This window comes from Gobio gobio (genome assembly GCF_949357685.1).
Source record: "Gobio gobio genome assembly, chromosome: 3".
Lineage (NCBI taxonomy): Eukaryota > Metazoa > Chordata > Actinopteri > Cypriniformes > Gobionidae > Gobio > Gobio gobio.
Window position 1 is genome coordinate 35,574,387 of NC_137099.1, and position 23,160 is coordinate 35,597,546.

Here is a 23,160-nt window from a genome sequence, read left to right on the forward strand (position 1 = left end):
TTGAAGCATGGGGCTCCTCAAACCGAAAAAGATTTAGGTCTATGTCAAAATAGACAAGTTCAATCATTCTGATTTTCCGGGTGCTTTTGCAAAGGGCAGAGATCAATCAATTGCATTATGGGAGGTCTGCTTGGCTTAAATGATCAAAGGCACAAGAAGAAAACACGAACTCTGCTTAAGGATAGGTTTCAAAAACCTATGGAACTTTATATGTAATGACTTTTTGGGAGTTGGAAAAACTCTGGCACTTTCAATATTGCTTTATTTGTTACAGCAGCTCACTCATTTAGTAAGTTTGGGTCGTGACTCACCTGAAACCTGTTTGAAAACAGGCAGACTGCAGATTTGTATTATATTTTCCTTGTGAAAAAGAATTCATTCTTTTAAAAAGAATCTGAAAATAATGTACTTTTTACATTATTTTTACATTTTTAAGAATATTCTTATGCAAACTGAATGTAATGTTTTTTTAACACAATTGCATATTATACTCAATCAAATAAAAATGTATCAAAGTGTTAATTTATTTGAAATGCAATTGTTTGAACTTAAAGCCCCCCTGAAATCAATTTTTTTTTTTTTTTTTAGTATGAATATGTTAGCCTTGATGGTTAGGTCATGAATAAGCTGGGGTGTTCCAAAACAATGACACAATTCGTATTTAGGAGATATAAGCATTCAAAACTTAGTCTCTCCCTTCAGCTAAAATGGATCACAGATTTTTATGACATCATCGACTTCAGCTTCTCATCACATCTTCTGTCCAATCAAATGCTCTCGAGAATCTGAAGCCCCACCCCCTAAATAGACGCTGCAGCTGAAATCGGTCAGTTGTTCACACATTTACTATTTTCTATTTACTATTTGCATATGTAAAATAACACGATCATCAACATTAAACAGCATTTAAATCAAAACTGCCTAATTTTACTGAATGAAATGTCAACCCAGGACGAGCTATAGGACTGTGCAAGTTTTGGGGGTGTTGATGGACTCAATCTACTCCATAAATGATTTGATCATTGTTCTGAATCCCATACAGACGTGGTCTTTAACAAAAACGTGATTTTCTCAGCTTTTTGCTCAAAATTGTGCTTTTTTTAATTAAACTTACTCTTATTCAAGTGTTGATAAAAAAAGAACACATGAAGCTAGAATAGAAAATTTTTATTAAGGCACAATATGTAAGATTTTTGGATTTAAAATATCTAAAAAACACTAGAACAATGTTATATATTTTGTTGACTTGTGTACTTACCCCAAAATATCCCTTTTATCAATCAATATCAATTTTAACGGACCGTGTCCATGCGAATATCAATGACATCATAAACCTCAATGTTACCCTCAATTTCTGGTTTTATTTTGTAGAAAACATGGAAACACCAAAGACGTTTTAATATATTATATGTTTTATTAGGCATGTGAGTAACTGTTTGGATACATTCATCAACAGAAAACGAATCATTGTTATATAGCTCAACACAGTTAATCTTATTGTTTAAATCTCATTTTCTTGATTTACTGCGAGTACCATGTTTTACCATGCCAAATATCGATCTAGCTCATTGCAGTGTGTAACAAGTGTCTCATAGTAGCTGCTGAGCGAACGCACAGAGTAGCATTCATAACTTTCACACTCAAAAAAAGAAAGTTAAGAGTGCTTGTTGACCCACTTAAGTAAGACATCTTTATTTGCAATTTTTATAATTACTTATATTGCCTATATTCTATTGCCTTTTATTGAATATAAATATATTCTTGTGCAAAGTGATTGAAATGTTTTTGAACATAATTGCATGTTATGTTCAATTAAATGAAAAATGTAGTATAGTTTAAATTTATATGAAATCCAATTACTGGAATTTCAGTGACCTCTCATTCCTTACAGTTGTGTTTCCGCTATACACTGCCAATGTTTATGACTCAGACAGCCAGATTAACTGTTTATCTGAGCAATGAAGCAGATATAATCAACTCTGTCCTCTGTTTTGACGTTAGCTGCTGTTAATTTGAGTCAGGGTTTGGCAAGGCTCCTATGTTTTTATGTGTTTTTCCTGTAACCACTTTCACCCTCTGGCAATTTAGCCAAAAATTATCATTAACGCGATGTTGCCTGACATGGCCAATCCCCATGTGGACCATAAAGAGTTGCCTTATTCACTGCATCTGGCACCACACAGCCTTTACCGTGCATTCTAGGGTACGTTGTTGTGACACGGGGCCACTGATATACAGACATTAGAAGAATGTTAATGAGGAAAAACAGGTAAAAGTATTGCTCATTGCAAGGTGACAGATGTAATACCATACTGGGTTTGACATTCACAGCAGAGCAGAATAAAATGTACAATCTTGAAACAGCCACATTTAAAACCTTAGTGAGGCCTTTAGACTTGAAAAAGCCCATATGCAAAGTAAATACAAAGTGTATTATTGGAGAGATATTAAAAAGGGAGAGTGTCTGGTATGGACTCATGTTTTAACAATAGATTCTTGTGACAGATTGCAGTTTTACTGTTTTGATTTCTGTTTTTGTCTCTCTGTCCAGCTGTCTGACTTGCTCTGATCATTTCTTTCAGCAGATGTGATTCAAATTGTAATTGAGCATAAACTTTGATCTAATTGGCCATCTTTAAGCACCAGTGTTCGGTGTTACTAGTAACTTAGTAATTAGTTACTGTAATTTAACTTTTCCCAGGAAAAAGTAAGTAAGGGATTACTCTTATTTTTTTCTGTAATTTTATTACAGTTACTTCTGTATGTAATTAACTAAATGTAATTGAACTAAATACTGTGTATAGACTGTAGGAACAATTATATATAATACAATAGTGGAATTAACATAAACAAGTCTAACTCACATTTGTAATACTTTGGTCAGTTAAAGCTGCACTATGTAACTTTCCCATCCACTAGAGGTCGCCTGTTCAAAACAAAGGCGTAGTTTGATGACGCCACGTTTGAGCGCAGAATCTTGGGACATGTGGTCTTCACCTCACAGCCGGTGGAAAAGAATCGGGATAGGACTCATACAGAGCAGAAATCATGTTCATGGATGCAATTATTACAGTTTTTCTCCATTGGTTTGGCTCATTTCTTGAAACAGAAATTACATTCTCAAAATTGTAAGATCATTTGGCAAAACAGTCTTACAGTTCAGCACAACACTATAAATCACTTGCAAAAGCTAACATCTCTCCCAAAACTGTTCACTCATGCTTCAGAACTAAATTCCTTTCCCATATAAATAGTCAGTGCCACGAAAATGGCTAAGATCCTTCTCAATCCTTCTCCTTGAAACAGACCGGACACTTTCTCAACACTCTTGGTGCTTTTGCCAAAATAATGTGGATGGTTCGGCACAACACCATGGTTCACCTGCAAAACCTCATACCTCTCCCAAAACGGTTCACCCATGTGTCAAAACTAAATTTCCTTCTCATTTAAACTGTCAGTGCCCCCAAAATGCTTCGTCCCTTTGGCATTGTGTAAGCACTGCAAGTCAAAATGTTTAGATGTTTTGTCACTATGGCAGAGGATCATTGAAATATCCCTCATGTCCACCTTTCAGTCTAAGCCCAGTCCTTCATTTTTGTCTAGCTAACAGAATACAATTGTTTATTAATCTGAAAAAAAGAAATAGGATTTTAGGGTAAGAGTAGCCTCCAAGGTTTGACATCACACATTGCACTCATACTGCCAAGGAAATTGTAACCATTATCATTCACACACATAAAGTAACTTCCATACATCAGAGTAAAAAGAAAATGTATACAGCATAATATACTGTAATATAGCACACAAACAAAAAAACAACGAAAATTACCGTCCTCACCCTCCTGGCCATCCACACGCTGCTGTTCTCAATCTTACTGTAAACACTTGTAAAATTTCTACTTTTCTAATGATATAATCTGGGTATGATTTTTTTTCAGAGATATTGTTAGAGTAAAGTATATGAATATATTGACCAAACAGAACACACAAGACCAGTACTGCATATTGATGAAAATATTTATTTCTCTCCACACTTGTAAAATCATTCGATTCATTCATGCATTTTCAAAGGTTTGTTTTTTATATCTGCTGAGGTTTGGGTGAAGTCTCTGTCCAGCCTCTCTCAATGACAACCCAAGGGTACTCAGTAGAATCGCATCTGATAAATTTGGTCCCCGTCTTCTTTGGCAACATCCTACCTCTTCCTACCCCCCTCTTCCCCTTCCCCTCTCCTCTCTTCCCCTCTCTCCTCCTCTCTACCCCTTCCCCTCTCTACCCCTCTCTCCTCCTCTCTACCCCTTCCCCTCTCTACCCCTCTCTACTCCTCTCTACCCATTCCCCTCTCTTCCTCCCTCTTCCCCTCTCTACTCCTCTACCCCTTCCCCTCTCTACTCCTCTCTACCTCTTCCCCTCTCTACTCCTTCCCCTCTCTTCCCCCCTCTACCCCTTCCCCTCTCTTCCCCTTCCCCTCTCTACCCCTCTCTCCTCCTCTCTACCCCTTCCCCTCTCTACTCCTCTCTACCCATTCCCCTCTCTTCCCCTCTCTACTCCTCTACCCCTTCCCCTCTCTACTCCTCTCTACCTCTTCCCCTCTCTACCCCTTCCCCTCTCTTCCCCCCTCTACCCCTTCCCCTCTCTTCCCCTTCCCCTCTCTACCCCTCTCTATTCCTCTCTACCCCTTCCCCTCTCTACCCCTCTCTACCCCCTTCTCTTCCCCTCTCATCCCCCCCTTCCCCTCTCTTCCCCTTCCCCTCTCTACCCCTCTCTATTCCTCTCTACCCCTTCCCCTCTCTCCTCCTCTCTACCCCTTCCCCTCTCTACCCCTCTCTCCTCCTCTCTACCCCTTCCCCTCTCTACCCCTCTCTCCTCCTCTCTACCCCTTCCCCTCTCTACCCCTCTCTACTCCTCTCTACCCATTCCCCTCTCTTCCCCCCTCTTCCCCTCTCTACTCCTCTACCCCTTCCCCTCTCTACTCCTCTCTACCTCTTCCCCTCTCTACCCCTTCCCCTCTCTTCCCCCCTCTACCCCTTCCCCTCTCTTCCCCTTCCCCTCTCTACCCCTCTCTATTCCTCTCTACCCCTTCCCCTCTCTACCCCTCTCTACCCCCTTCCCTTCTCTTCCCCTCTCATCCCCCCCTTCCCCTCTCTTCCACTCTCTACCCCTCATCCCCCCTTCCCCTCTCTACCCATCTTCCTCCACGGGCTCCCCCTCTCATCCTCACTCTTCCTCTTCCTCGAGCAGGCAGTTGCCCTTGTTCATTTACTTGGCCAGGTGCCTCCATGTTCAGAAATTGTACTGGTTCTGCATGGTCAAGCTCTTTACATATATGTTTGGCAGCATTCACAGTCATGGACAGCACCTGTCAGGTAACTAAACATACTGTTTGATTGGTCATCTGAGATGTGAGAAAGTCCTCCTTCATTAGTCAAGTTCTAGTTTCACTTGACTGTCAATTGCTGTAGTAAATTTATCAAATGTTCCAAGGGATTCATATATGGTATTCATGGTATTATGTCCTTGACTAATTTTGACAATTGAACAGACTATTGTGCATGTGATGACTTATACAATGAAATGACGCTGATATGTTTTGGAGCGAACGACCATTAGACTGAGAATAAAACAATCGGTTTAGATCAACAAGATCTATTCACTTGGAAATTGTGCTAAATATAGGCTACCTGTGCTTAATCATTTGCACAGATTTACTAAGACATTGAGACATGTACGTAGACATTTGCAATTTGATGAAATGAATGAGAAATGCTATTCTGTTGTGAACAATTGCCAAGTGGTTTGGAGATTTGTCCATGTTGTTTTGAGAATGTAATTTCAAACCAATGGAGAAAAACTGTAATGTTACTGTAGTATGAAGCAGAGCAGCACCGAGTGTTGTGGAGCTGAGCAAGGCCGCTGGAGCGATTGTTAATGAGAAGAGCGGCGAGACTTTTATTATGACAGTCTCCGGCGGGACTTTTATTACGACACAGTCGCCGGCGCCACTTCCGTTTTTCCGGTCATGAGTATGAGGTAACGCAGCTCTGTTTATCATATTAGATACATCTGAGTGCGTTGAAAATTATGTTATGACGTTACTCTGTGCGTTCGCTCGGCGGCTGCTGCTATGACACTTGTTGCACACCGCAGTAAGAGTAAAGCGTTTCTGCAAAATAAAACCGTAAACCGAGGGTAACGCATATATGACGCCATTGACAGGCAACTCCCTCACATGTCCCGTTTCCTTGGTTAAAATTGCAATTTTCTCACAATTTACAAATAGTTGGAAACATTTGGGATATTGTAAGTACTCAACTGAACAAAATATATAACACTGGCCAAGTGGTTTTTGGATATTTTACTCAAAAATGTTTACATAGTGCACCTTTAATAAGAATAATTGATGTAGTTTTATATTATTTATTTGAATGAATTAAAAGAGCCTTTTCATGTCTATCTTTGAATCACTTAACTAGTTGAGGTTGATATAGGATTAAGAAAGTAATACACTTCCGTCACAGGGCACTTTCGTCACAGAATCCCCAGGCTCGAATTGTCTGAAAGAAGCTGCGCAGGCATGCCTAAAGTGTGGCAAAGCAACACAGCGTCTTATTCCCCTCATAAGTAAAGACACCCTTTGAAAGCCCCAAAGAAAATCTGGCACACAATGTCGAGGTGTGCCCAGATGCCACCTGGAAGGGGATGTTCTTAGGGATTTTGGATAGTTTCTTGGAAGATGCTACACCCTGGGTGGAGTGAGCTCTTACACCTAGAGGTGAAGCCATTCTGCGTACCTTATAGGCCAGAGAAATTGCATTTGTTATCCAAGGCAAAATGCACTAATAGGTGACCACAAACCCTTTGCTGTGACCACCAAGCAGATCAATAGTTGAGAGGATTTACGTCAATGGCCTGAGCGGTGGACGTAAATCCTCAGAGTCAGAATAGGTGAAGCATTTCTTGCTCCGGTGATTCATGTGGTGGAGGAAAAAGGCCTGAAGTATGACCGGAGGAGAAGTTCGCAAAAGGCTGAAACCGCATCAGGTGTGACCAAGTCTAACTCCTCTGAGCCAGATGTGGACAGCTCTGGATCCTTGATAGGATTGGAAGAATTCACAGAGCGAGCTTCCAAATCCCAAAAGGGATCATTGTAGTTGATGGATGTAGCAAGAAAATGGGGGACACCCATCTGAAGCTGATCTAAGCCGTTGTGCTGCCTCAGCAGATGCGGAATCAGCAAAACGACTCCCATTCCTCAAGAAGAGAGCCAGGTGGGAACGGTTAGCCTTATGGAGAAATGGTCACAATAAACTCAGTCAGCCCCATTAAAGACTGACCAAGCATGTTTTTTTAATGTAGTCCGGTCTGGGGTGCAAAATCCAAGCAGGAGGCTATTCTGAAAGGGCCTGCTCTTTAAAACAAAGTCAATGCTAAATAGAAGACCCACTTAAATCTGAAGACAATAAACACACGACAGTGACAATATATAGTTTATTTACGTTCTTGAAGCAATCCCGGGTGTTTTATGTACGTATATACAGAATAATGTATATTTATTATGCAATGAAAAACATTTTTTATAATTTTTTATACAGCAGATTAGCTGTACACACGAAAACGCAAGGATGTTGTTTTCAGTTTTATCCACTCTGGGACCTGGTTTAAAAAAATAGCGATTTAAGGCTCCCAAAGCGCTGGATCCCCCTGGACGAAACACCTATATGATTTTTAACATTTTTACATTTATAGCTAAACACATTTGAATACGTTTATTGCAGATCTGTTTTTTATTGGTTGTTTCCCTCCCTCTTCCCACCCTCTACACTCCCACTTTTCCACAGCTTTACATGCCCATTTTTTGTCTTTTTCAAAGCTGAGGTGTGAACAACCAGGCTAAACCAGGGTGGTTTCATGACATTTACGGCTAGCAGGCACTCTAGGATGAACTCCAGCACTGTATCAACTGGGCAGTGGACATTTCCTAATGTAGCATTTTTGCTGCTCATATACTGTCTAAAACCAACACGATCACATGAGAATGCGTATCAATAGTACGAGTGTGCAATGTCGTGGAATGTATATGGATGCATATGGTACGCAGTTTTTCACGTGCATATGATACGCACTTTATGGTGTGTATGCTCTTGGGTAGGATGGGGGTGGGGGTTTGTGCGTATAATACGGCATAAAGTGTGTACCATATGCACGCCAAAACTCACTTTGGCATATACATTCCATGACATTGCACACTCTTATTATTTATATGCATTTTCGTGTGATCGGGCTCTCTAAACCACAGAGTGAGACAAAAATATGATGAACGATATCACACAAACAGAAACAAACAAGCGGTTTCCTGAAGACAAAGAAGCTGGGGTTTCGGTGACGTAGGTCCCCTTTTATTGTCTTGCTGATGCTATGCTACGTCACCTGAACTCATGTCAGCCAATCAAGATTGGTGTGTATTCACACGTGCTTCAGACACTGTTCACTCAGAAACGTTCCCATAGCATTAACACCCAAGACGCAGCGGCAAGTTCCATTCAAAAGGGAACTCATCTACTCACTTTCATAGCCACGTTGTTTATAATTGTGCTTTTTCAAACTATTATAGCTAAAAATTTGGAAAATGTTTTTGTAAGATGTAAGAATCATAAACTTTTGTGCACAGAACTGTGATTTCTCCAACCATGCTTCAATATAGCAATTTCATCAATATATTTCATCCAAATGCGCTGACGATACATAAACCAACTAAAACCGTTTAAATTATCCCTGAGTCAGGGGTTTCTCCTTAGAGGGTCTTAGTGAGGGGTTAGATTCACTTTGTAACAAATCTATGTGAAGGCATTCTAATTACATTATTAAAGCAGCCATTCAAAGACAGGTCCCGCAAGAGTTTAATTGGACAAATTAATTCACACACACTTAGACAAAGTGCATTGCGATGCCATATGATTTAACATAACTTTCATTTTACATTCACAACCATTCACTCTATTGATTAGTTCAAACATGCTGGTTCATATGGTTATATATGGTGGTCTTATTATAAACTTCACATGTTAAATAAAAAATAACAAAAATCTATAAATTAGCCTCATCCTTACTGTATATCTGCTTAAATAGAGAAGATAAAAACATTTCCTGTACATTTCTGCACTGTACAAAAGTACACCATACATGCGAGATATTTAAAATCACAGAGACAGTCTTTTCATAAGATTTGCCTGCTGTTCATAGATCAACCCATATGAACATGTGCATCATTTAAAGACTGATGTAAATGTCCCATGCTGCCACGGAGCTATACACTGAATAATAAATTTTTATCAAGCTAATGGTGCTCCACTTATAACATTCCTCTTGCTTCTAATGAAGACCAATTACTATTGATGTATTTTCACATAAGCGGTTCTTATCAATGTCAATAAAATTGCTGTTTAATTGCAAAAAATGACTATTTATTTCATATGATTTTATAACTCGCATGAGCAGTTTATTCAGTGTGTGAGCACCAGTTCTCTGTTTCTCTCTACCATAAATACCCACAAGCCTTTACTAATCCCCAAACCTTCCCCAGGGAGACTTTATTCTCACAGACAGAAAAATGATCATAACGCTCTCACAGAATCAAGTGCAAGTAAACCGATAGTTCTGAGAGGTGAGGAGAGTCATGGAGTTCAAACGATCTCTACTGTGGCTTTACTTCAAAGGCTTGCGTTCTCCATGGTTGTCCTCAAGGACCAACAGAAACGCTGCATTGATTTATGCAGCAAGTGTAGGCAAAAGGGTGACTTGTTGGTTTTGGGATTGACTGAGGATTTAAAGGCCATTATGAACAGATTCCAACAAGAGTTTCAGAAATATTTAAACAATTTAGTCCTTCTGTAGTGCCCTCATGGCTTTTTACTAAGAGTTGTTTTAAAGCTGTGCAATTGTCTTAAAAATAGTGTCAATATGCCACATTTTAGACATTCGAGGTGTTGAAGTGATTTTCTAGAAATGAGAAAATCAGTTATTGCATCCATCCATCTTTCTTTAAAAAGTGCACAGCATCCTGGTATCCCTCTTGGTCCAGTGCCTTGAGTCTGGGTAATGAGGGAGGAAACAGGGCTTGGTTCAGCCTTATGATGTTGTCCTTTGAGAACTAAGGGTGGAAACAGTTGACATTTCAAAACTCGTCAGGTTATGACACAACAGTTTGGAAGGAGATTTATATTTTAAATGTTTACTGAATTAAGTAGTACTGTACAACTATGAACTGAAAGTAATAAGTAAGGCTAATGCTAAACACTTACCACAACGCTCATGTTGGCCAATCTGAGGTGAAGCTTACTTATGCCCTTATGTGCTGGGGAAATATCCTGGGGGCCGCTAAATGGTGACACTGTTATTGTGCGTCCCACAGGAAGAAGAGGAAGACTGTCTGTGAATCCACCATCTATCCATTTCTGAGGAAATCAACATTCTTAAATAACACATACAGATAGTTGAAGACATTACATTTTTGTCATGCCTTTGAAATGAGCAAATCTCTGAATAGATATATTGCAAAAAATGGCTTTAGTAAATGGACTGCATTTATATGGCGCTTTCAACAGACCCATGGCCATCCAAAGCGTTTTACATATTGCCTCACATTCATACACCAACGAAGGTGTCAGCCATGCACACCGTATATAGTAGTATAATAGTATGAATATAGTAGTCTATATTTCTATTTCATTAAACATAAGACTATCAATGGTCATGAACCTTCAGTAATGAATTTTACAAATGATTTACTGAATTTTACAAATAATCTGCCATGTAGCTTTTATTACAGTATTTTATTTAATACGTTCATAACAATTGTAGGTTAATGGGTTTCATTAAATCCGTGTATCATTCTTTTTGAAATGTTGTTTGTAATAAATGGCACAATATATAGACTATTTTTATATATGTAACCGGGTAAGGTACAGCCCCGGTATGATTGGCTGATGTCCCTCAAGCCTGTGAACCAATCAGTGTTTTACTACACGTATTGGTTAGTCATGAACCTATGGGTGCCCATATTGGGAGTATAAAAGGGGAAGTGTTTGGTTGCTTGGGATGCATCATCCTTGGGACTGGCCCTTTTATTCACTTTCAGCATTATGAGAGAGGAATGGCGGTCGGAACATCCTTCCGTTCATTGTGTGCTGGCTGCTTGGCAGCTCTCAGTTATTGGCATGCAAGTAGCTGTAATCCTGCGTGGCGAGTGACCAGGTGTATTTTAGCATGATGACTCCCTCTTTGTCTCGGTTTAACTGAACGTCCAGGGGTTTCCAGTACTTTTAATTGGAGCCAAATGTACATCAAGTGACTTGACTGCACTGCTGTTTTGTTTTCTTGTCCTGTTCGTTTTAACTTCCAGTTTTGCCTGGATCTCACCTGGGCATGTTTGTGGTGTTAATCACTGACACAGCATTGTGCTAGTGAGTTAGCTCGGAGACTAACATTGAGTAATCTGGCCATTGTTGGCCATTTTGTTTCTTTCCCTCAGTGCCTGTGACTGTTTGTTTTGTTTCTTTGTTTTTTATTTTCCAAATGAATTGGTATTGAATCAGTTTTATTTGTATGGATCTTTACTTTTGTTTATTTTGATTGATTGTGTGATTTTGCTTTCTTTTAAGTAACAGTGTATTTTTCTTTTTGTTGGCATTCTTGAATAAGTGAATTTTTCTGAAACTTGTTAACTTGATTTGTTGTAATCTTGTTTTATCATCTTGTGTTAAAGCGGAGAAACCATAACGTGAGGGGAGGGCCGCAGTTAGTTGGTGTCCATATGGAGTGCTGTGTTTAACGTTTTGTATTGCTTTCACAAGTGTGCGTGGTGTAGGTATTGAGTGTGTGTGGTAAAGCTGAGGACCTCTGCTGGCCGTCCCCTCTCCTTATTTCTTCACTTTCTTTTTTTTTGTATTTTGATTTGAGTTTTATATTGATTGGATGTTTTTGTTTATTAATTTTTGTATGTTTAAATAAAGTGATTTGCCTTTTATACTCTGTCCACGTCTCCATGCTCATCCTGCCCTTAAGCAGCGAACCTGTGTGCCCTTGCGTAGGGGTGTTATTTCCTGGTGTAGTCCAGGTGGCGTAATCGATCATCAGTTAAAGTTGCCTTTGCTAACCTGCAGCTCTTTTGTAACCTGACCGCTCCGCCACATATAGGCTAGGCCTCTATGTATATTTTTACCTAGCTACTTATATTTTTCATTCTTGTTGTTTTCTGAATACCATTCATTTAAGGATTTATCATACAGTGAGGGGAAGTAAAATACACATAGCTTGTTAGTTTATCATTTTAATGTTGTATTTTATTTACTGGTATTTTACTTCTGAATGTAGGCTAATAATAAAATGCAGATTTTACTAGAATGCAATGTTCGCGTTGCGTGTTTCTCTCTCAACATGACCCTTCATGCGAATTACACTCGGTGCAACTTTTCTGGCAAATACGGTCAATTATAAAATGTGCTTTATTACAAAATGCATAGGATGCATTATAGGCTATACACTGTGTTAATTATTCCCACCCACATTAGGGCTTAATCATAATGTCCTGTTCGCATTTGCCCTTTTGTTTTTTTAAGTGGATGCAAACATGGCAAGTTATTACAGGCTTTAATGAAAATCTTTTGAGATCAATTTTAATAAAACACAAAGCATAAATCATAAAAAAAGAGCATGCATATGCATATCTCTGTTGTTCTCTGGTTTTCTGGTTGCAACGCATTATTCTTTCCTTTTTGTATTAGTGTTTTATATATATATACTTTTTAAAAATCTTTTTACTTAACCAAGGTAGGCTATGACAGCCGTCATATACTGCCAGCTGATGCAAAGAGGCCCTATAGGCTCTGATGAGAAAAATATGAAATGTAGTTGCAATGTAGTTAAGAATCGGTACAGCTGTACAGGACATTTATTCTGCTGTGCGGAACTGAGGAAGAATTGATGATGGAAAATAGTTTGATCTTCGGCTGACCAATCATCAGAAAGGGGCATATAATTCCCGCTCACGTGTAGAAATCGAATATTCAAACGGTTTATTCATTTTTCTACCTCTTATTTTTCTACTTTCAATATTAAATCAAATATCGAATGAACTAATGATACATGGATTTAATCAACACATTTATTAATTACACTGTAAATGTACATGTACAAATTGCCATTGCCTTACATTACAATCTTTAGTGTCCCCTTCAATGGACAGCTGTGTAACTTTCTAAATTCATGTTTTTTTTCTGAAGATAAAAATGCAAAAATAAATTAAAAATGGGAATGATTTCTTTAAAAACTTTGAATGCTTCAAAAATGAGTTCAATCTTACTAGACTTGTCGTAATCCTAGATAGATTTTATTAAAAATATATTACTAATGTATAATTATAAGTACATTTTCCCAAAATAATTAATGTAAATGGAGTAATTAGGACTAGCACTTAAATTGATTTTAAGTGTAGTCAGAAAAAGTAAACCAAATATAGGCAAGGCAAGGCAAGGCAAGGCAAGTTTATTTGTATAGCACATTTCATACACAGTGGCAATTCAAAGTGCTTTACACAGAAATGAAATAAAAATATTACAGTTATAATAGGAATTAAAAGAAATAAAAAATAAAGAAAATATTGAAAGATAAAAATAAAGAGTATAATTAAAAATAAAAATAAAAACAGGGTTAAATTTAAGCATATAAATTAAAATGCAAGCAGTTCGGACAAAGCACGTACAGTGGCACAGTGCTCATTCAGTAAATGCACAGCTAAACAGATGTGTTTTGAGTCTGGATTTGAAAGTGGCTACTGTTGGAGCACATCTGATCTGTTCAGGAAGCTGGTTCCAGCTACGGCTGGCATAATAGCTAAAAGCAGACTCTCCTTGCTTTGAGTGAACCCTTGGTATTTCTAATTGACTTGATCCTGATGATCTGAGTGATCTGTTGGGTTTGTATTTAATCAGCATATCTGCAATGTATTGAGGTCCTAGGTCATTGAGTGATTTATATACAAGTAATAGCACTTTAAAATCGATCCTAAATGTAACTGGAAGCCAGTGTAAAGATCTGAGGACTGGTGTGATATGGTCATATTTTCTGGTTCTGGTCAGGATCCTGGCAGCAGCGTTCTGTATGAGCTGCAGCTGTCTAATGGTCTTTTTGGGAAGGCCGGTGAGGAGACCATTACAATAGTCCACCCTACTGGTAATAAAAGCATGAACGAGTTTCTCTAAGTCTTGCCTGGAAACAAAGCATCTAATTCTTGAAATATTTTTGAGATGATAGTAAGCGGATTTAGTTATTGCTTTGACATGACTATTGAAACTCAGGTCTGACTCCAAAATCACACCAAGATTCCTGACTTGATTTTTTGATTTCAGGCCTTTAGCCTCAAGATATGCATTCACCTTGAGAATTTCATCTTTGTTTCCAAATGTAGTAATTTCAGTTTTGTCTTTGTTTAACTGAAGAAAGTTTTGGCACATCCAACTGTTAACTTCATCAATACATTTACATAGAGAGTCAATGGGGCTGTAGTCATTAGGTGATAGGGCTAAGTAGATCTGGGTGTCGTCAGCATAGCTGTGGTAAGCCATTTTGTTATTTTTCATTATTTGGCTCAGTGGCAGCATGTACAGGTTGAATAGGAGTGGTGCAAGAATTGACCCTTGTGGGACTCCGCATGTCATGGATGTCCACTCAGACTTATGGTCACCTATACTCACATAATAACCTCTCCCTTCTAAGTGTGACCTGAACCATTTGAGGACCATTCCAGAAAGCCCAACCCAATTTTCTAGCCTGTCAAGAAGTATTTTGTGGTCAACAGTGTCGAATGCAGCACTGAGGTCCAGTAGTACCAAAATTGATGTTTTGCCTGTATCTGTATTGAGGCGAATATCATTTATTATCTTAATGAGGGCCGTCTCTGTGCTGTGATGCGGTCAGAAACCAGATTGAAAATTGTCAAAGTATCCGTTTGAGCTTAAGAATTTGTTCAGCTGACTGAAAACAACTTTTTCAATGATCTTGCCTATGAGATTTGAGATTGGTCTGTAGTTGCTCAATATGGAGTTATCCAGATTTCTCTTTTTCAGGAGAGGCTTAACTACTGCGGTTTTTAGGGAGTTTGGAAAAGTCCCAAGATATACAGAAAAATATACAGAAATGTATTGTAAGCGCATTACTTAAAAGTGTGCTAAGAACGCTTTACATAAAATGTTAGTGAATCTTTATACTGTCACAGTCACGTTTGGTTTGTCTTAGTTTTCAAGGACTAGTTTGTTTTCATTCATAACGTGTTCCTTTGCTTAGATTCCTGCCACTCATCCATTACCATAGACACTAATCATCACAGCTGTATGTCTTTCAGTTCATCACCATTGTGTACTTAAGTCCCTCCTGTTCACTCAGTGAATATTAAACATTCTGACTCCCTCCAAACACCCCGCAACATATACTATCACAGTTCTATTTAATGGCTTTTCATGAAAAACACAGTAGAAAGGTATTAATTACAAGTAAAACAACATTAACATACTTAAAGCCACAATACAATTTTTTTTGCCGCTAGAGGTCACTTTCTCAAAACAAAGGCGTAGCTTGATGCTGCCTGGATTTCGCAGAGCTATGACTGTTTCCTGTCATGCATACTCAGCGCTGTTTTATCATATTAGATACATTATTTGAGTGTGTTGAAAGTTATGTTATAATACTTTTATGTGCGTTCACTCGGCGGATACTATGAGACACTTGTACTCGCGGTAAATCATGAAAATAAGACTCAAACAATAAGACTAACTGTGTTGAGCTATATAACAATTCATTTTCGGTTAATGAATGTATCCAAACAGTTGCTCACCTGTCTTATAAAACATAATATATTTAAGTGTGTTTGGTGTTGCATGGTTTCTACAAAATAAAACCAGAAATCGAGGATAACACGGGTATGATGTCAATGGTAGGCGACGCACGGACACGGTCCGTGTCCTGGTTAAAATTGCCTATTTCTCTGGATTTAAACATTCTTGGAAACATCTGGTATAATGTAAGTACACAAGTCAACAAAATATATAACATTGTTCTAGTGGTTTTTGGATATTTTAATCCAAAAATATTACATAATGTGCTTTTAACTACATAATTTAAAGGTTATAATAATAGTTAGACTACAATACATTTGAAATGAATTATTTAATGTATAAAAATATGTTAGCAATACATTATAAATACACTCTAAAAATGCTGGGTTAAAAAGAACCCAAGTTGGGTTGAATATGGACTAACCCAGCAATTGGGTTGTTTTAACCCAGTGAATGGGTTGTTGTAACCCAGCGTTTGGGTTGAATGTTTGCTTTAAACAACCAAACCGCTGGGTTAAAACAACCCAATCACCTGGCTAACACACTTTAAGCTTTGTTTAAATTGTACTAAACATGTTAAATCGCAGCATTACAAAACACCAATATACAATTTATGTGTGCCACTTCAAAGATTTGAATTTCTGTCTAGAGAGTAAGTTAACATATATAGTAATACAACTTAGTTGTAATAGTTTTCCCATGACTACACACTTGCACTTCACCAATGCAACTTCACAATTGCTTTGGCTAAAAATACCACATTTGGCTGCTAATGTAGTTTTATCAGACCTCTGTCAGAGTAGGGGGCAAGCAGAAGCAAAGATGCTCATTCATCTAAATGAATCCAAACAGCCCAAAACTAAACAGCATCTCTCAGCAGAGTCACAGACAGTACTGGAGCCAAGAGAGCTGGTCGTATACGACACCATTACCTGCCCTTGGAACTCCACTGGCTTCACTCCAGCATAGACAGGCACAAAGCAGCTGGCCAAGAGCACCTTTAAAAACAATACAGTCATAATACATCAGTACAATGGACAAAGGACTAGAAGGTTATAAGTGTAAATGATTTATAAGACTACCGTGATAAAGAAAAGAAAAATCGTTAGTTTCACATCCATGGGAATTACAATGTAATATTGACAATTTAATATTTTAAGTTAATATATTTTAAAGGTGGGGTAGGTAAGTATGATCTAAAACACTTTTGTCCAAATTTGTTTAAACTGTCTTTATATGTCAATACATAATTAAAATTTAAGTACTCTGAAAAAGAGAGTATAAAAATCGAGTGACTCTAGACTTTTTAATCTGCAATAAACACCGCTCATTATTTTCGTTCGGGCCAAATCAAGTGATTGGCTTGGGCGCCTGTCACTCTCTCTCGCTACCATGGCTACCACCGCTTTTGCTACAGGATCTGCCCACATGCGCACACCCCACTGTTGCCAAGTCGGGCTACTTCAAACACTGTTGCCGCGGCTGTTTTTCATGTCCGCGGGTTGAAGCGACCCCAATTATGTGATGTTTTTCCCCGGGATTTGCGAACTTTAGCAGGCAGCCCTGCCAAAAAGACACATATTTTACCCCCCAAACGCGATTTTTACCGGAGAAACACGATTGGGCTTGTTTTGGGCTAGTTTTGAGTAGCAATTGGGCGGATTTTGTTGTGAAAACCTGGCAACCCTGGCGCACCCGTTTGAGTTCAAGAGGCTGTATTTCTGCTGGACAGGTAATCTTTCATTTTGATTATACATTTTTTTGGTTTATGTTTTCATGAAGCATGTCTCACTAGCACACGTAGCTGCCTAATATAGCTAACATAACATTACTTAGCATAAAGTTACAATGTTATACACCGAGCGAGCCCTTAGTAGAGATGATAAATTCTCAATATGCTTAGCTCAAGTTGATCGCTGTCGTGTTGAATTTCGCAAAATGTAACTTTAGATAACAAAATGCATGTGTAAAAGCTAGTACACCACATCAGGGAACTTTTTTCAGAACTAAGTTAGCTTTAGCTACTACCCTCTGTCTAAACTCTTTTACCATGTTCACCGGGAACTTTACCTGCACGTTTATTTCGGCCCTTGGTTTGTTTTTATATACTCTACCAATGTTTTTATCTTGTATCTGTGTGTGTCGTAGACACTGTGTTGTGTGTGTATTTTGAACTTTACCAGTATCTTTATTCTAGCTTGAGAGTGAGTACTAAAAGACATCTTATTTGTTTATATTCATAATGATAAAGTTCCATTTTTTATTACATGTGATTCTGACATGATGTCACTACATGCACTCCGCTCCTTCTTCTCTGCTCGTCTCAGTTAAATAATGCGTCAGCTGAGCGGTTGGCGTGCCGCGTTCATGTGTTTTGGGGGCGTGGCTTTGGAAAGAGCCCAGAAGGGAGAAGGTGGAGTGAATGGAAACAATGAGCTGTCTTTAAAACAGTCGTGAGAGGTCTAAAGACACTGAATTTTCATACTTTCTTTTTCAGACTACTTACATGTTAATTATGTATTGATATATAAAGAAAGTTTAAACAAATTTGAAAAAAAAGTTTTTTAACCAAATCCTACCTACCCTACCTTTAATATAATTTATTCCTGTGATGTCAAAGCTGAATTTTCAGCAGCCATTTCCCCAATCTTTAGTCACATGATCCAACACAAATCTTTATATGCTGATTTATATTTATTAGGCCTATTATAAACAGCTGTGGTGCTTAATAGTTTTGTGAAAACCATGGTCAAATTTTTTTTTTCTTTAGAATTCATTGATGAATAGTTCAAATTCACCAGAATTAATAGATTTTTTTTTTTTTAACAAACACTCTACAACAATTCGTAAATATAGGGCAAAATCTACTGTATTAAAGGGATAGTTCACCCAAAAATGTAAATTAGCCCATGATTTACTCACCATTCTTCTTTCAGACGAATACAATCAGAGTTATATTAAAAAATGTCCTGGCTCTTCCAAGCTTTATAATGGCAGTGAATGGCTGTTTCTGTTTTGATGTCCATAAAAGTGCATCTATCCATCATAAAAGTACTCCACATGTCTCCGGGGGGTTAATAAAGGCCTTCTGAAGTGAAGCAATGTGTTTATGTGTAGCGAATTAGCTCAGAGGGGAAATATTAATAATTATTCATAACTCATTATGATTAATTATGAATATTTGAATCAGTTAATGAGATTAACTTGATATAGCTAATTAACATTACAATCAATCAATCAATCAATCAGTTCATCCTGTGAACGCTCAGTATTGATTATCAATTAATTCTAAGAAAAGGATATTTTTCATGGCCACAGAAAAATAATTCTTCCTTTGCATTTAAAGCACTTAGAGGGCATACGATCGATCATTTAAGTGACAATTTGTTTGCAGGCAGGGAGACAGGACCAAACATATATTGTGCACAAACTTTATTAACTAAATCACAAACACAACTACACTAATATAAACGCATACACACAAAATAAAAACATACATGGGTAATATGTAGAGGTAAAGTGGTTGAAGAACCGGGTCAGGACAGAGAAATGAAACTATGAAAACACCTGGGAGAACCCTCAGTGACTACAAGCTCCTTTGTCAGAAAAGTTTACAGCTTTTACTAACTACAGATTCAGATTATTTTATTTAATGCCATGTGAGCATTCAAAGCTATTTTCATGGCAACAATTCAACTACAAAAATTCAAATATCATATAAATGCAATAAAAAACAAAACAGCAAGTCATATTATACAAGATGTTTTAAATTAACATATGATAAAAAATCCAAAACCTTTTCAGGCATAATCTCATTAAATACGTCCTTAAGTGAAGTAACTTCATAAAAGAGCATTCTGCTTGTAATAATTCCAGGACAATCCAATAAAATATGTTTAACAGATAAAGGAATTTTACAAAACATGCATAAAATTGGGTCTTCATCCTTAAGCAAAAAAGCATGGGTCAAACTTGTGTGACCCATACGGCATCTGGTATAAACCACTTGATCAAGTCTAGTTTAAAAATTTTGAAAAAATCTGTTTGTAATTTCTGGATGAATTCCATACAATTTATTAGTCTTGTACATATTCCACTCTTCTTGCCACTTATTTAAAATATATCGATTAATAATCGGTCTGATGTCTGAAGGAGGAATTTGACATTCATTAACCTCCTGATTAAGAGCATCCTTAGCAGCTGCATCAGCTCGTTCATTTCCTGAAAGTCCCACATGTCCTGGAACCCAGCAAAAGATGATACTGAAGAACTGATTTAATAGATAATACACTTTTGTTAAGATGCAGTCCACTAAAGGATGATCAGTTTTTAAAGTGTCCAATGCTTGAAGACAAGATTTCGAGTCTGTAAAAATTATAGAATTTTTTTGTTGTGTATTTTCAATATGTTCCAAAGCCAAAAGTAAAGCACGTGCTTCAGCAGAAAAAATTGAGCATTGTTTTGGAATACGTATTCCATAGTGTTGATGTCCAGTCACCATTGCTGCTGTTACACTATTTTCCACCTTCGAACCATCTGTGAATATAGGTATATAAAAGGGGAATTGGTTTCTTATGTCCAAATATTGCTGTCTATATACATTTGGATGAGTCACTCCTTTCCTCTGATGAGCCAAATCCAAATTGATATTAGGCTTCTTTAATTTCCAGGGAGATATAGAATTAAATTGTATTTGACTTAAAATGTTCAAATTTGTATTCAAGTTCTCCAAGTGTGGTTTAATACGTATACCAAAGGATCTGATGCTTTTAGGTTTGCTCTCATACAAAGGAGTAAATTGTGGGTTGAAGACTGTAGAATAGGCAGGATTGGTTTTATTTGCCTTTATTTTGACAGCATATTGGAGTGAGAGCTTCAATCGTCTATTTTGAAGGGAAGGTTCATTGGCTTCAATGTACAAACTTTGCACTGGCGAAGTTCTAAATGCTCCCAAGGCAAGTCGTAAGCCCTGATGATGTACTGAATCAAGCATCTGCTTATATGATTTTCTGGCAGAGTCATATATTATGCTTCCATAGTCCAGACGGGAACGAATTAGTGTTCTATAGAGTCTCAAAAGAACAATGTAATCTGCTCCCCATTTTGTTTTTGCCAATACTTTCATTATATTCATAGCTTTAAGACACTTGTTTTTTAGTAATTTCAAATGAGGGATGAAAGTCATTTTGTTGTCAAATAGAAGACCCAAGTACTTGATTTCCTTAACAACATTAATCGGTTCTCTATTAATGAAGAGTTCTGGATCATGATGAAGGGATCGCTGGATACAGAAGTGGGTACAAACAGTTTTTGATTTAGAGAACTTGAATCCATTTTCAACTGACCACTGATATATTTTCTCGATACATAACTGCAGTTGCCTTTCAATTGTACTCATGTTCTTCCCTCTATAACAGATACAGAGATCATCCACATATAGGCTGCAGAATATATTAGATCCGATGATACTCTCAATGCTGTTTATTTTAATGCTAAAAAGAGTGACAGAGAGAATGCTTCCCTGAGGAACTCCAAGTTCTTGTTTGTGGATATCCGACAAGGTGTTTCCTACTTGGACTTTAAAATATCTGCTAGCCAAAAAATTTGAAATGAAGATGGGTAATCGTCCTCGAAAACCCATGTGGTAAAGATCTTTCAAGATTCCATATCTCCATGTTGTATCATATGCTTTTTCCAAGTCAAAAAAGACAGCGACAACATGTTCTTTTCTAATGAAACCATCTCTGATATAAGTTTCCAGTCGGATTAATTGATCCAAAGTGCACTTTCCACGTCTAAAGCCACATTAATAATCACTTATTTGTTTCTTCGATTCCAGTGTCCAAACAAGTCGATTATTTACCATTATCTCCATTGTTTTACAGAGGCAACTGGTAAGAGCAATTGGACGATAGTTATTTGGATCTGTATGGTCTTTTCCTGGTTTAGGTATTGGGATTACGGTTGCTTCTTTCCAAGAGGACGGTATTTGTCCAGAAGACCAGACAAGATTGAAGTTATCCAAAAGAAGAGATAATATACTTTGGGGTAAGTGCTTTAAAAATTGATAATGAATTTTGTCTGGACCAACAGCAGTGTCATGTGAGCATTTTAAGGAGTGTATTAATTCTTCTATCTTAAAAAGTTGATTATATACTTCTTTGTTATCTGAACAGAAGTTCAATTTTTTCCTTTCCTGCTGTGTTCGTATTAACTGGAATTCAGGGAGGCAGTTTTCTATTGACGAATTCTTTTCAAAAGATTCTGCTAATGTATTTGCTATATCCATTTCCTTTGTCTGAAGAATATCCCGTTTTTTTATATGTTGTATATGAGATCCATTTCCAATGCCCTTCATTTTGCGAATCATGTTCCAGATCCTCTTCATGGGAGTATAACATGTTAAACTTGATACAAATTGTCTCCAGCTTTGTTTTTTTGCTTCATTTATAGTTATGTGAGCTTGAGCTCTACAAATTTTAAAAAGTGTAAAATTAGTCGTTGATGGCTGTCTATTAAAAAATCTTTCCGCCTTTTTCCGTGCCCCGATAGCTTTTTTACACTGCTCATTAAACCAAGGGTTAGTCTTACAGTGTGATTTAGAGGACGTCTTTAGAATTGTTTCATTTGCAATATCAATTAACTGTTCAGCTAAAGTTTCTATAGAGTTCTGATTATCTTGAGTTGCTGAAATAAATTTTTCATAACACATGATTTAAAAAGAAGGCCAATCTGCTTTCTTAAGTAGCCATCTTGAAGGTCTTTGTTGGACATCCGATTTTGTAAATGAAGTAATAAGTGGAAAGTGGTCACTCCCACATAGATAATCCCAGACCCTCCATGTACAATCTAAAAACATTTCAGCACTGCAAATAGTCAAATCAATTGCAGAGTAAGTGCCATGACCTGGATGAAGGTAGGTTTTTGTTCCATCATTTAGTAAACACAAATCATTATTATGTATAAAATCTTCCACTCTCTTTCCTTTAACATCACATCGATCTTCTCCCCATAAAGGATTATGACTGTTAAAATCACCCATAAGTATAAATGGAGTCGGCAATTGTGCTACAAGTTTATCCAATTCTTGCGTTGTAATAGCTTTACTGGGAGGTATGTAGAGAGAGCATAATGTAATGACTCTATGAAGGGTGATTCGTACTGCTATTGCTTGTATTTGGGTATCCAGTACAATATGACTGTGGATTATATCCTTTTTAACCAAAACGGCTGATCCACCAGAAGGTCTTTGTACATTTGGTCCATATACACTAAA

At 37.5% G+C, this 23,160-nt stretch overlaps 1 protein-coding gene across 3 annotated transcripts in view; it reads right to left on the reverse strand.

The window, feature by feature from the left end:
* Positions 1-8,875: 8,875 nt before the first annotated feature.
* pnpla4 (patatin-like phospholipase domain containing 4) overlaps positions 8,876-23,160 on the reverse strand; it is a 30,391-nt gene continuing 16,106 nt past the window's right edge. For all 3 annotated transcript variants that reach the window (XM_079811583.1, XM_079811581.1, XM_079811582.1), the window contains exons 5-7: positions 16,817-16,882; positions 10,299-10,451; positions 8,876-10,147 (exon numbers count right to left, since the gene is read on the reverse strand). In XM_079811583.1, coding sequence (XP_079667709.1) covers positions 10,016-10,147; positions 10,299-10,451; positions 16,817-16,882 — 351 coding nt within the window. In that variant the 3' untranslated portion in view covers positions 8,876-10,015. The remainder of the gene's footprint in view (positions 10,148-10,298; positions 10,452-16,816; positions 16,883-23,160) is intronic.